The sequence below is a fragment of the Acyrthosiphon pisum genome, chromosome A1, assembly GCF_005508785.2.
Source record: "Acyrthosiphon pisum isolate AL4f chromosome A1, pea_aphid_22Mar2018_4r6ur, whole genome shotgun sequence".
NCBI lineage: Eukaryota > Metazoa > Arthropoda > Insecta > Hemiptera > Aphididae > Acyrthosiphon > Acyrthosiphon pisum.
In genome coordinates, this window is record NC_042494.1 from 54,564,967 (window position 1) to 54,579,361 (window position 14,395).

Here is a 14,395-nt window from a genome sequence, read left to right on the forward strand (position 1 = left end):
TGTACTTATTGTGTATTTGTTTAATTTGTTGAGAACAGTCAATGTTTTATTTGATAAAAGTTATGATTTATTATTATAATTGCTTACATTTATTTTAACAATGCCAAATATTGCTCGATATTGTTATAATAACGTCGTATTATATAATATTGTAGAACAAAAAAGTAATGTATGCTAATTGAACTAACTTACCTTCATAAATAAACGCTACATATTCAAATATTATAATAGTGATATTTTACTTAGAATTCGAGTGTCTTTGAACTTTTACAATTCAACAAAGGCAAACTCAAAATTTTGACAAATTACATGCATTAAAATACAAAACTATAGAACAGGGGTGGCCAAACCGCGGCTCGCGTCATAGACTTTTGCGGCTCGCATCTTAACGTAACATTAGACGTAAATTAACGTAAATGTAAAAAAAAAACGGTCGTATAATAATATGACCTTTTTTTTTTTTACATCTTGGCTCTTCAATTTTTATTAATATATTTGGTGGCTCGCGAGTCTCTTCTCGCTGGCCACCCACCCCTGCTATAGAACATTTAACAATTAACATAATTTATTAGGTATTCGTACTGCAGTGTGATAACAGCCAAACAAAAATATCTAATAAACATAACATTGCATTCGAAAAAGGATTGACGATTATTTGTGAACGGTGATCGATTTAGGTACAGAGAATTGATTAAATAGTTGTTAAAACTTAAAACCATTGATTATAGAATTCTATAATCAATGCTAAAATATTTATAAGTACCTACATGTTTTGTTCGTCGTGTTCTGTAACTATACGTTGGTAACACGATCTGTAAGCCTACAACGACTGCGTAGGTATCTCGCACATCGTGCTAAATGTAAAATAAATCAATATATTATAGGTACGAACGCCGATCATACCCATTTAGAGGGGGAAAAAGTGGCTTCATCGAGGAGCTATAAAATGGATGAGAAATTTCACTTATGTATTTACCACCGGAAGGCTGTGCCTCCAACAGTGCCCCCCTATTTGGGATGCCATGGGAGGAGGTGTAACGCTATTCGCACATATTAAATTATATTCCTGCGTGGCAAAGATAGTAGTCACGAAGTAATCGCTTCGGTGCCGAATTTATCAATACTCTTTACTACTTTTTGATCCCGGAAATTGTTAATTTCCGTATAATGACGACGTGGACTGCTCGGGATATATAATGACCACGCAGGTACATGTAATATCCTGCGAAATAATTCAAAATATATTTCACCGACGTCTGACACCCGACAACGGCTGCAGTTACTTGACTTCAGAGTCTTAAAACATACTATTCTTGCACTATTTAATATTATAGTGTTTTCCGAATATTAAGACTGAAGTCTGAAAGTATAATATATGGTCACTGGTCACCCATATAGTTTTTGTGAAAACTCTAGTGCCTTCATAGGTGGCGTTTCTTGTGTATATAATTAAACATTTTATTTTATAACGAGCGTCACACAATTTTGCAATTTAGATGCAAATTACAACCGTGTTGCCATACGATTTTAATTCATGTGTAATATAGTAAACACCACGGAGATCTAAAAATCTAAAATCCTCAATAAGACAAGTCAATATCTTAGAATTAATGTTACATTATATCAGCGCTTCAGGGGTTCCGCGGAGGTCACTTCAGGATTCTGCAAAACTTAAGTGCTTCAGAAAATCACTTTAAAAAATCTAACTAAAGATTATTAGCAGCTAGTTGGGAAAAATGTTTGTATTATAGAAAAAAGAATGTTTGTATATTAAATATCAATGTTATGGTTTTTATGGTATAGTGTGTACCTATAGATACAGTGATAGAGTGAACTTCTGAGAAACGACCATCGTACCATACAGTACGTGTTTGGACACCGTAGAAGCCACACGTGTATTTATTTATCGCGCTCCGCATTTATAGCTCCCGATAGCAGTACAGTGTTACATAACAGTTGAACCGCCGCATCAATTCTTATCGGTAATGTATATTTCGTAGTACGCTATTATATCCTACTATCGATAAAATTAGGCAACAATACAACGATGGGCGACAAACCGCCTTCAAAAACCACACATACCTTTTTAAGACGCTCGACATCAAACGTAGTGCCGAAAACATCCATAAACAAACCTATTTTAAATCCACTTAAAACCAGTAAACAAGTCAATCAAAAATCAAAAATGACACCAACCCAACAGCCCTCAATCACCAACAACACTAACCTCACAAACGAAAATTGCACCCAAAAAACTTTCGCTGAAACCACAGCAAATCTTTTCCCAAAAAAAATCAAGCCATTATTTTCAACACAATTGACGGTATCCCACAAATCGAATACATTAAAGCGATTAGTCTGATTACTAATCCTTCAAACATTAAATTCGCCTCACGAATTTCAAACAACCGGTTCTGTATCTACTTCGCTAATTCCAATATAGTTAATGACATTATTAATCGCTGCCAGACAATCACTGTCGATAACAACAACATTGAACTTCGTAGATTAGAAAATCAAGCGAAACGCATTATTATTTCAAACGTATCGCCTATTATTCCACACACGTATATTACCGACGCATTAAACCTTATCGGCATAAATACACTTACGCCAATCACAAAAGCTGGCTTCTCTACAGATGAATTATCCCACATCATAGGTTTTAGAAGGCAAACCCACATCAAATTTGAGGACACATCAAAATTACCCGGATCATTAGTAATTCACTTTGAAAATATCGACTACTGTATTTTCCTTACAGACGACACACTCCCATGCTACCTATGTAAACGCACCGGACATACATCAGCTCACTGCAAACACTCACATTGAAACCCAACAGACACAAGCACAAATAAACTCCTTAATAACTCAGCTTTCAGACTTTATATTAGATGCCGCAAAGAAAACTATTGGGAAAACAAACACAATACAAAAAAGAAAAACAGTACCATGGTGGAACGAAAAATGCAAAGATGCAATAAGAAAATACAAAAAATGCCTCAACAAATTTAAAAAAAACCAGATCACCTTCTGATCACATAAAACTTAAAGAATCTCGAGCAGCATCTAGATACATTACCAAAAAATACAAAACTGAATCCTGGCAACAATACACTAATTCAATAAAATACAACTCCTGTTCTTCAGAAATATGGAAAAAAATTAAAGCAATTAAAGGAATAACACACCAACCCCTTCCACCCTTTTTGAAACATAATGATACTCTACTCTCATCTCCTTCAGCCATAAGCGATGCATTCGCACAATCATTCCCAAAAAATAGTTGTGACTCAAATTTTGACCCAGCCTTTTCACACTATAAACACAACATAGAAAATACCATCACAAACGAACTTCAAAACAACTTCCAACATCAAGACAACCACATAAATACCTCCTTCAATGAAAATGAACTCTTAAATGCCATGTCAAACTGCAAAAGCAAAAGCCCTGGGCCTGACAACATACCCTATTTTCATTTATCCAAAACCTCCCACCAAACGGCAAAATTCAACTATTAAAAATATACAACACAATATGGAACAACGGCGTATTCCCAGACCAGTAGCGAAATACAATAGTCATACCCATCCCAAAACCTAACAAAAACAAATTCGATATAGCTAATTACCGACCAATCTCACTCATTAACACAATTGGAAAAATTATGGAAAAAATGGTAAAAAACGCCTCATTTGGCATTTGGAGACATCGAATTTTTTACCGAAGAACAATGCGGTTTCCGCCAAAATCACTCAACAATAGATACTCTCTTAAAACTACATACTGACATAACAAATGCAAAATGCAATAAACAGCATCTTTGCCTAATCGCCCTGGACATTGAAAAATCATACGACATAGCATGGCGCAACAGAATTCTCAAAACAATCCAAAGGGCAAATATATAATGGTAAAATGTTCCTTTTTTTGAAAAACTTCCTAAATAACCGCACAATACAGATCAAAGCACTCAATGAAATATCTAACATATATACAACGGAAAACGGTATTCCACAAGGATCATTCATAAGCGCCACAATGTTTCTAATAGCTATAAACGATATTTTTTGCAAAATACGGAATCCTACAAAACACATTATCTTCGCCGACGACTGCTATATGTATTGTAGTGGCAATAATATAGCAACTACACTAAAGATCTTACAATCATCATTACATATTCTTCAAAACTGGTCACTCAAAACTGGATTAAAAATTTTCCGCTACCAAATGTCAATATATTGTTTTTAATCATAAACCTGAAATAAATCAACACCTATACCTCAACAACCAACCGATTGCCAAACACAAAAACATGAAAATACTTGGAATAATTTTTGACGGCAATCTCAAATGGACACCTAATTTAAAACAACTTAAAAGCTCTTGCAAAAATAAAATGAACGTAATTAAAACTCTGTCCCACCATACACGGGGAGCAAATCAAAAACCACTTCTAAGCATATACAAATCTTTAATCTTATCAAAAATCAAATATGGCTCACAAATATACAATACAGCCAAACCCAATCTCCTTAAGATACTAGATCCAATCCACAACGAAGGAATTCGCTTGGCAATAGGAGCCTTTAGGACAAGCTCAACCGACAGTATCCTCAATTACGCTGGAGAATTACCCCTTCAACTTCAAAGAGACCAAGACACACTAGCATACATCACCAAAAGGAAAAGCACAACCAATCGTATAGGATACAAGGCCATCTTTGACAACCATGCTGCATCTCCAATAAACATGGAACACAAAAAAAAACCCCTCGGTACGAGATTTATACACAAAACTACAACAATCAATGGACGTACACACCGCAGTCGTAAACAGAATTACATTCCAAACATTTCCCCCCTGGAAATGGGGACTAAAACTAAACACGGATCTCCTAAATTTTAATAAAAATGAAACAAACCATGGCATAATTAAGTCTCATTTCCAAGACATAATTCAGCACTCATTCTCTAATCACACCAAAATATACACAGATGCATCTAAATCCGAACATGGGGTAGGCTTTGCAGTGGTTAAGGATGACACAATCATCCAACACAAACTCCCGGAAATAACCAGCATATTCTCTGCCGAAAACTATGCCATATTTGAAGGGGTAAAACTCGCAAATACCCTAGAGACTAACGATATACTCCTTATCAGTGACTCCCTCAGCACCCTACTAGCATTTAAAAACACATCACCAAGAAATGAAATAACATCAAACATCCAAGCATGCTTGGTCCAATCAAAAAAAAACATTGTATTCATGTGGGTCCCATCTCACACCGGAATTATAGGCAATGAAAAAGCAGACAAACATGCCGAACAGGCGACGCAAACCATCCTAAACCCTACAATAAACAACATATCCAGCATCGACATCAAAAACTCTATAAACCAGAAAATACTCTCATCTTGGCAAAACTACTGGAACTCAATAACATTGTCTAACAAACTCAAAAATATTAAAAAAACAATAAAAAAAATGGAACACTTCCCCAAATCTCAACCGACGCCAAGACATTGCAATCACCCACAACAGAATCGGACACTCTTTCCTCACTCACTCGTACCTAATCAATAAAGAACCTCAACCAATATGTGAACCCTGCCACACCGTATTAACCATCAAGCACATAATGGAAGAGTGCCCTCAATATTCCCAAATTCGCACCGATCTCAACATGCCACCCACCATAGCAGAAGCACTTGGCGAAAATCAATCAGACAAAATACTAACCTTTTTAAATATCACAAATATTATAAAAAAATTGTAACAATAAAACATCTATATATTGTGTAACAACTAATTTTAAGAAAAATACCATGTAATAATTTAATGTCACGCTAATAACCTAAGTTGTTGAAGCTTTTTCCTTTAAATAAAAAAATAAATAAATAATAATAATATAATATAAGACTATAATAATACTAGGCGGGCTCTAATTATCGAGCTGTAGGTATACAACCTGATTAAAACCATCACCGAGCCGTGGGGATATAATATATACAAATTTGAGTGCATTATTTTTTATCTACAAGTATAATACTTCCGTGTATTGGTCCTATAATTACCTAGTAGCCGCTAGCCATCTACTGCTATAGTCTATAATTACTGTATGATTGTATAATATGAAATACGCATAGGTATTATTATAGCCTATATAGATACAGTATATTATAATATAACCACAACATTATGAATATTACATAATTAATTTGTTAAATGAAAAATGTTTAATTAATTGAGTTAAAAATTTAGGTATTGTTAAGGGGATTGGAAACCATGTTTTTGTCTAACACACACGCGACATAGGATTTTAGACTGGTTCCTTCTAAAACATACCAATTGATCTAATGAAGCGATAAGAATTCTAAAAACAGATTTGAATTTGTCGTCAAGTCTACTTGAAATAGACCTTCCCACATTTTTGATTTTTTGATTTTAATTTCTCCAAAAATTAAAATACTACAATTTTTTAATATGACATTTTTAGGAATTTGGGGGATAATATCAAAAATGTGGGAAGGCCGGTTTCAAGAAGCCTTGATGACAAATTCAAACCTGTTTTAGAATTCTTATTGCTTCATTAAATCAATTGGTATGTTTGACAAAAAGCCAGTCTAAAATCCTATGTTCGCATGTGTGTTAGACAAAAACAGAAAATCACGGTTTCGAATCCCCTTAAAATCTTAATTATCTTAAAATCAAATAAATTTACTGGCCATTTACATTATACTGTTTAGACTTCAATGCACCTGAGCGATATGTAAGAAAGACAAAAATTAAAAATATGTTTATCTCTAGATTAATTTTATTGATTAATAATATAATTGTTTAACTGATTCAATCGGTTACTATGTAATAACAACCTAATAAAATATGTCTATTTACAATATGCTATATTTAAACTCGTTGATTTAAACATTTACATAGACTCTACCGAGTACGTATAAAATATGATGAGTGTCAGGTATTATACAATTTAATACCGAATGAACAAACGATTATGTTTGGTATTAAATTTATGTACACAGCAACAAATGGATTATTAACATTAATACATTTATCACATGACAATTATTTTAAGTATCGTTAAATCAAATATTATTCATTGCCTACCTTGAATTTTCAATATTGCAGCATATAAAAACTCACCATTTAAGTGATGTGGACATTATCACTGCTGTTGTTTATTTTACTTCTATACAGTCTAAGATGAATTGTCATTTGAGTTTAAGAATCTGATATTCCAATGTTTATTCACTTATTTCGAGTGGACTTAAATTCATCGTTTCATATATCGTTCGTTAAATAATAAATTATTAACTCAAAAAATATGTTCTTATAACAGTTTTGTTAAACGAAATAATCCACACCAATTATAGTCATCAGCACTTACAAAGCTGTAATTTTTGTATATTACATCGACAATGCACATGTATAAGATATTTTATATAGAAGCTTTTGCTTTTAGTATATTAATAAGTGTACAGCAACATTATGTTTCTGCTTTCACAACCGTAAGTATTACCTATAGGTATATATTATTTTTTAAAACGCATCTTTAATAACGATAATGATTTACCAATTTTATATAAATGATCAGTTTATAATACGCATATGGTCACTGATTCAACATTCCAACAATCAACCCAATTATTTATTTCAAAAATGTGTTATTTAAGTTTTAGAATTATTAATTATTATTCACTCGAGTGAGAAATTAATATTAACCATAGAATGTATTGATTTAATAGTAAGTACATTAAATTGTAATTTTTTTTTTATATACAATGTTTAACAATATGTATAAATATTAAATATACAGTGTACCAGCATGTTTGTCCTCGTACTACGGTAACACACCCACCCGACTACACCTAAGTATAGGGTCGCTTTGTACTACCTATATGCATAATTAATGCAAATTAGTTATTACATTTTTTTTAAATATTTTTTATAAATTAACTCTGTGATGGTTAGATTACCTATCTCGAACTATTAACTAACGTAAAAACAATAATATATTTTATTTTGAGTTCAGATAAAAGAGTAAGACGAAAAAAAACAAATTTTAATTTAAATAGTTGTGGGTCTCCAATTATTGGTTATTGGACTATTATAGTCATGATTATAATTATAATCTCATTATACTCTTTGTCCAAAATCATATTTAAAAATTATTAAATAAAAAAATTATTATTTAGGTATAAACACAATACATGGCACAACTTAACATCATTAACTTATACCAGTAGGAAAGACATATTGCAATTAAGATGATTAGCAGCTATTCATTTTTTTTTCTATCCTATACAATTGAATCTCAATTTATGGCTGTGCGAAAACAACTTGAAATATTTTTAGTATTTCTGTATTTTTTTTTTAGATTCTAAGCGGAGCGATAAATATATTGATTTTACAATTATGTGTGTTATTTTTTTGTGCCTGTCATCGTTTTTTAGACAGTACAAATGCTTAGATTTTGTTCAACAGCATCTTTTTCTGATGGGAAAATGAATCTAGTTGGTACTTTAGGGGGTGAAAAGTAAAAAATTCTCAGTAGTTATCAAAAAAGTCGAGAAAAACAAAACAAAAATTAAGGAAAACTTGAATTTTTACACAAAATCGGGTTTTGAAAAAATTAATTTTGGTTTTTGGTGTAACTCTAAAACAAATAACCGTAGATGCATGAAATTTCCATTGAATGTTTATATTAGCATTTTGTATACACGATAACATTTTCAAAATATTTTGACTTGTTTTGAGCTGTTTACGGACATTTCAGTTACCTATTTTGTTGTATTTACATAATATTAATTCAACTTACCGGCTACCCGCTAGATACCGTATTAATAATAAAATAATAAGTAATAACATAATATAATATAAATATAATATAAAATACCTACATTGACAACTCGTCTCCGCTCAGAATCTTTTTGTATACAATGGTATTAAATCATTGAATTCAAATTTAATACCATTCATTATATAGTGACCCACTTGTGACCTACTCTACAGCATTGCAACATCCACTTACCCACCTTTTTTTGTGCTAATTTAGTCTATTATATATTTTTATTTTTGACTTGAAGGCAGATCAAATAATTGGTAATGGATATCCAGTAGAAACGTATGAAGTTGAAACTAAAGACCATTACATGGTGGGTTTGGAACGAATACCGTATAGTAAACATGCAGAGAATAAAACAAGTGGAAAACCTATAATTCTATTGCATGGCCTGTATGGGACGTCAATGTATTATACTCTTAACAATATATCTCTCAGTAAGTATATGTTGATAACATTTTTATATCATAAAGAATATTTAATTATAAGTTTTATACCGTAGTGTAGGTAGTACACGTCAACCGAAATACCATACAGTATTGTTGATGTATCAATTGATTGTATTATTGAGTATCTTATATTAGTTATTATTGTGCTTGACAGCATTAAAAAGATAGTATATTATTTTTGTATCGTCATCCATCGATGGATTATTATAATGTAACTTTTATGTTATCTGCTGTTAATTTTTGGATACAAAATTTGAGAGTGAAAAACCTCAACAATCATTTTGTAATCCTATTGTTAGGAAAATACTATGATAGCATAATGTTAGCCTGAAACCACCTAACCTAATCATAGAATAAGACAAGTACGTAAATCAATTTGAAATTAATAGAAAGATATATAAATTTCAAACAATCGTATTTGAATCATACCATTAGTTTAATTAGAGTTTGAAAATGTTCAATTTTTTATAATACCTACCTTTGTACCTGTAACACATAAATTTAATATTTTAATAATTATAAAATAGTATTATAAGTAGATAATTATAGAATAATAATATAAATAAATACATTTTTAAGGAATAGCGATGCATTTGTATTTGGTTTGAATCTAAATATATCAATAATATCAATTGGTACAAAGAAAATACAAACTTTGAAACATACCAATACACATTGTAACAGTAGATATAATGTATACTAATATTGTAATGTTTACCGGACAAAGGTTTCATATTATCTGATGCTGGTTTTGACGTTTGGCTTCTCAATTTTCGCCTTGCTGGAATTTCTAAATATATCAAAAATCCAAGAACCGGTCTAGTAACTCCATTGAGAAATATATCATGGGATTTCAGGTGAGATCAACTGTGTTATTCTTTCTGAAATAATTTACATTTCATACAGCGTCTACAGAGTATGATATAAATCTAAATCAGCACACTATATTATATAATTGTTTATTTTGTGATAGCTCTGTAGCCTCTGTGAGTAATCAATAATCACATTATGTTTCAATAAAACACATTAATCTGTGGCTTGTCATAACGCAGTGGCTGCAGCAATCTGTCACGCCAAGTTTATTCATGTCCAACATTTTTAAGCACATTAAAAGAGTTTTTCATTTATAATCCAGTTTGGTACTTATACATAAGAGAAATATATTAAATAATTTAATATGCAATTTATTTACTATACAGGTGTAACAGAAAGACCTGACAAAAAAAAAATATATAATAGTGTTACTTAAACGTATGACAAAAATTGTGAAAATTATATGGTTAGTAAATAATTTAAGAAATACTTTCGTGTCAGGAAATTCCCAAAAATAATATTTTGAAAAAAATTATTACGTTCTAAATTAGTTTAAGTAGGTAGGTACTCAAAAAAATATGCATATTTTAAATTTTTTTAAAATACACTACTTTGACTTTGATACATGTTTTAGATGTACCATCAACATTGTTCTTATTATCAAATTTACTAATTGACTATTTTGAATTTTTCTAAAACAATTTAAATTAAATTTTAAATTTTCTATTTTCAGTATTAAAAATTAAAAATATTATTTTTTATATTATAGGTGTAGTGCAAGTGACTATAAAATATGTATATATAAAAAAACAATCTGAAAATATTGATTAAAACAAAAGTTATTTTATCTATTAGATATTCCTGTTACACTCAGTATATACTCGGCATAATAATTAAAACAAAATTAATAATTTAATATTCAAGCTTTGACGAATTGGGAATATATGATACCACAGCTGGTATTGATTTTATCATAAACAAAACTGGATATTCTAAGATACACATGGGTGGTTATTCTTTCGGAGCTACCATATGCCTGATTGCACTAGCCGAGAGACCAGAATACAACGAAAAAATTGACAAATTGATGTTGATAGTGCCGACGGCCAGGATGAAATACTATGACCGAAGGCTTATTATTTTAAAAATATTCCCATTTTTATTCCATGTAAGTACCTAAATCATTAATGATATGAATTTATATACCCTATATTTTATACCTACATTTAAGGTTTTCAAAGTCAAAGAATATACATATATAAAATATTATGTACATATTCGTTACATTGGCCAATCCAACTCCTCTATACTATTTATTAATTTAATGATAACTATTTAAAATATAGTGCATTAAGTTATTCATTATAGTAAATACATATTGTGTTATTTTTAAGAGAACTTTGAGAGGAAGAGAATACGTACCTAAGATGAAACACCCAGACGACCAATGGCTAGGACGCCAATGTAAAGAGAAGAAATACATGAAATTATTTTGTCTCTATGTAATGACTCAAGTACAAGGCAACCTACTACCAATAAGTTACGTACGTAACTCAATTTTTTTTTTGTGATGAAAAAATTGGAGTTGACACGTCTAAATAATTTAACTCAAATTATAATAATAAATTATATTTACCTGTCTCTAATTTATTATAATAATAATTTATATTTACCTGTGTAATAATTATAATAATTAATAATTACAACTTAAAATCTTCTATGCTAGTTTCTTGGGATGAATACAATTTCGTGGCATAAATGTTGAATCATTACAATATATGTTCAATAAAAACACGTCACACACCTCAATTATCATCCTTAATTATCATAAAAATATTTGTTTTTCTTAGGATACCATTGAAATCCTAAGAACATATCCTCAGCCAACATCTGTTAAAGTTATGACTCACTATTACCAACTAATACTTCAGGGTAAGCACAATAAATTATTTGTTATATACAATAATATAAATAACAGGTTTACTTTCTAACATATTTTACGGTTATATTTATTAAGCTCTTCCGTTTATAATTAAGTTTTCTAAATTATTGATCATCAAAAATATTGAGTAAAATTAAAAATAAAAAACTTTGTAAAAACATCAAAATCTTTGGTATAATTATTTTAATTTAAAGATTTAACATTTAAATCTATACGATTTTGCTTAACCAATAATGTCAATTCTAATAATTATTTTCTGGGTTACAAGAAATAACCAAAATAGATTTTCTAAAAAATAAGTTTACCGTTACAACTAATGCAATTATAAAATATTTTTCTCATTTTTCTTGAAAAAAAAATAATGAGGGATTAAAAAAATAAATAATTCTTATAAAAGTATCATCCATGTACCTACCGTTCACTTTCATTATTATTTTGTGGTAGCTACATCATATCATGAGTTCTGTGGATTAGTGTTTATCCACAAATTCACAAATAATATTTTGTAAGATATGTAATCATAAATGATGAATAATAACAGATATGTACTTATTAATGATGTTAGGTATATATGGGATATATATCTTGACTAATTATAACTATCATGTTTAACTATCATTAACTTTTCAGATTATTTCCGAAAGTATGATTATGGAAAAATTGGAAATATAAAGCATTATAACTCCACTTCTCCACCTGATTATGATTTATCTAAAGTGATAGCGCCGACATATGTGTATCAATCAAAACATGATATTATTGCTCCACCTAAGGTATGAATATTAAAACAACAATTATTTTGAATTGTAATTTGTAATAACTGGATAAAAACGTATATACATTTGTCACATGGGCATGCACACGGAGGGGGTGTGGGCAACCATGGTCAATCGCGGAGACTCCCTCCATTTTCTGTTTTTAGGTGCGCCGATAGCCTCCCCCTATATATGTTCCCAGAAACAATCCACAACCCCAACCACCCTATTGACAATTCTTGAGAACGCCACTGACTAGACATAATATTATATATTATATTTTTTATCAAACTAGATTCCTTTGAATAAATTACACTTACACGTGTTTACATTATTGTGCCCACTTCGTTTTAGCTCACCCGTGAAGTTGACATGATTTTAGGGAGCAGAGAATACCTTCCTCACTAAAACATTTGTACATCTTCCGCTATTTTTTTTTTTTTTAATTGAGTGCTAATAACTCGAACTATTTACTTACCCAATATGATTAGCCGTTAGTAAAAAAACTAATTTTACATTTATATACCTAACTATGGCTACTAAGCTAAAGTCCAATCATGTTTAAAAAGGTGGGTAAGTGGATGTTGCTCTGCTGTACAGTAGATTACAAGTGGGTCACTGTATAATGGATGATATTAAATTTGAATTCAATGATATAATATCATTGTATAAGAAAAACGATTCTGAGCGGAGACGGTATGTCAGTCTAAGTATAAGACATAATATTATATTTGGTATTAAAAAAAATTGACTTATAATAGGTATACCTATAATAAATTCCTAATTAATCAAATCACAATACCCATTAGGTACTTATAACGCGTTATACAATATGTAATTTCGTCCAAATTTGAACTTAAAATGACTATAAAAATAAACTGTGTAAATGTATTTTTTAAATTTTTTGGTAACAGAATAAATTACTTACGTGGAATCTTGTTTTAAATTTTCATTTCTTAGATACAAAAATTGAACATTTTATAAATTTTTAACTACAAAATAATTTTTCAAATTAAAATTTGATCTTTAAATGCTTATAAAAAAAAATTGTGCCTATGTATTTTTAATATTTTTCAACTGATATTGTAACAATATATCAGGAGCTTTGTATTAAATTTATACACTTTTGGGCCCAACAGATAAAACTTTATTGATATTTATAGAAAAAAAAACTAAAAAAAACTGAAAATGTCCGTAAACAGCTCAAAAAGAGTCAAAATATTTTCAAAATTGTATGGTGTATAGGAAATGCTAATATAAACATTCAGTAAAATTTTCATGTATCTGCAGTTATTCGTTTTTTAATTAAAACAAAATAAGGAAATCGCTACATGAGAAATCGAGTGAATATCCAATGTTGTAAAAATTTGAATTTCAAACGATCATAAAAATTTAATTTGACTTTCTTATAGATATTTTTTGTTTGATTAAATAGATAATCTTATAAGAATCTTGTATTACATTTTCATATCTTAGATTTAAAAGGAAAATTTTTATGATTTCTACTCGAAATAATTTGCAAATTTTCGTGATTTTCCATATTTTGTCATTTTTGGAACTTT

General features: G+C 30.0%; 2 protein-coding genes across 2 annotated transcripts in view; both read left to right on the forward strand.

The window, feature by feature from the left end:
- The first annotated feature begins 4,324 nt into the window (after window positions 1-4,324).
- LOC107882997 lies at window positions 4,325-5,600 on the forward strand. The gene is made up of 2 exons (XM_016802291.1): window positions 4,325-4,787; window positions 5,008-5,600. The coding sequence occupies exons 1-2, from the start codon at window positions 4,325-4,327 to the stop codon at window positions 5,598-5,600; spliced, it is 1,056 nt and encodes a 351-aa protein (XP_016657780.1).
- Window positions 5,601-7,188: 1,588 nt separating this feature from the next.
- LOC100575042 (gastric triacylglycerol lipase-like) overlaps window positions 7,189-14,395 on the forward strand; it is an 11,114-nt gene continuing 3,907 nt past the window's right edge. The window contains exons 1-7 of the mRNA XM_016802286.2: window positions 7,189-7,540; window positions 9,119-9,311; window positions 10,051-10,180; window positions 11,061-11,304; window positions 11,531-11,680; window positions 11,987-12,068; window positions 12,709-12,851. Of these exons, the coding sequence (XP_016657775.1) occupies window positions 7,451-7,540; window positions 9,119-9,311; window positions 10,051-10,180; window positions 11,061-11,304; window positions 11,531-11,680; window positions 11,987-12,068; window positions 12,709-12,851 (1,032 nt within the window). The 5' untranslated portion in view covers window positions 7,189-7,450. The remainder of the gene's footprint in view (window positions 7,541-9,118; window positions 9,312-10,050; window positions 10,181-11,060; window positions 11,305-11,530; window positions 11,681-11,986; window positions 12,069-12,708; window positions 12,852-14,395) is intronic.

Excerpts from the sequence above, each read along its gene's own strand:
- LOC107882997 (XM_016802291.1), top strand. The coding sequence starts at position 4,325 with ATGAAAATACTTGGAATAATTTTTGACGGCAATCTCAAATGGACACCT. Across the intron at positions 4,788-5,007 it reads ACACAAAAAAAAACCCCTCG|ATGCATCTAAATCCGAACAT; the intron begins GTACGAGATTTA and ends AAATATACACAG.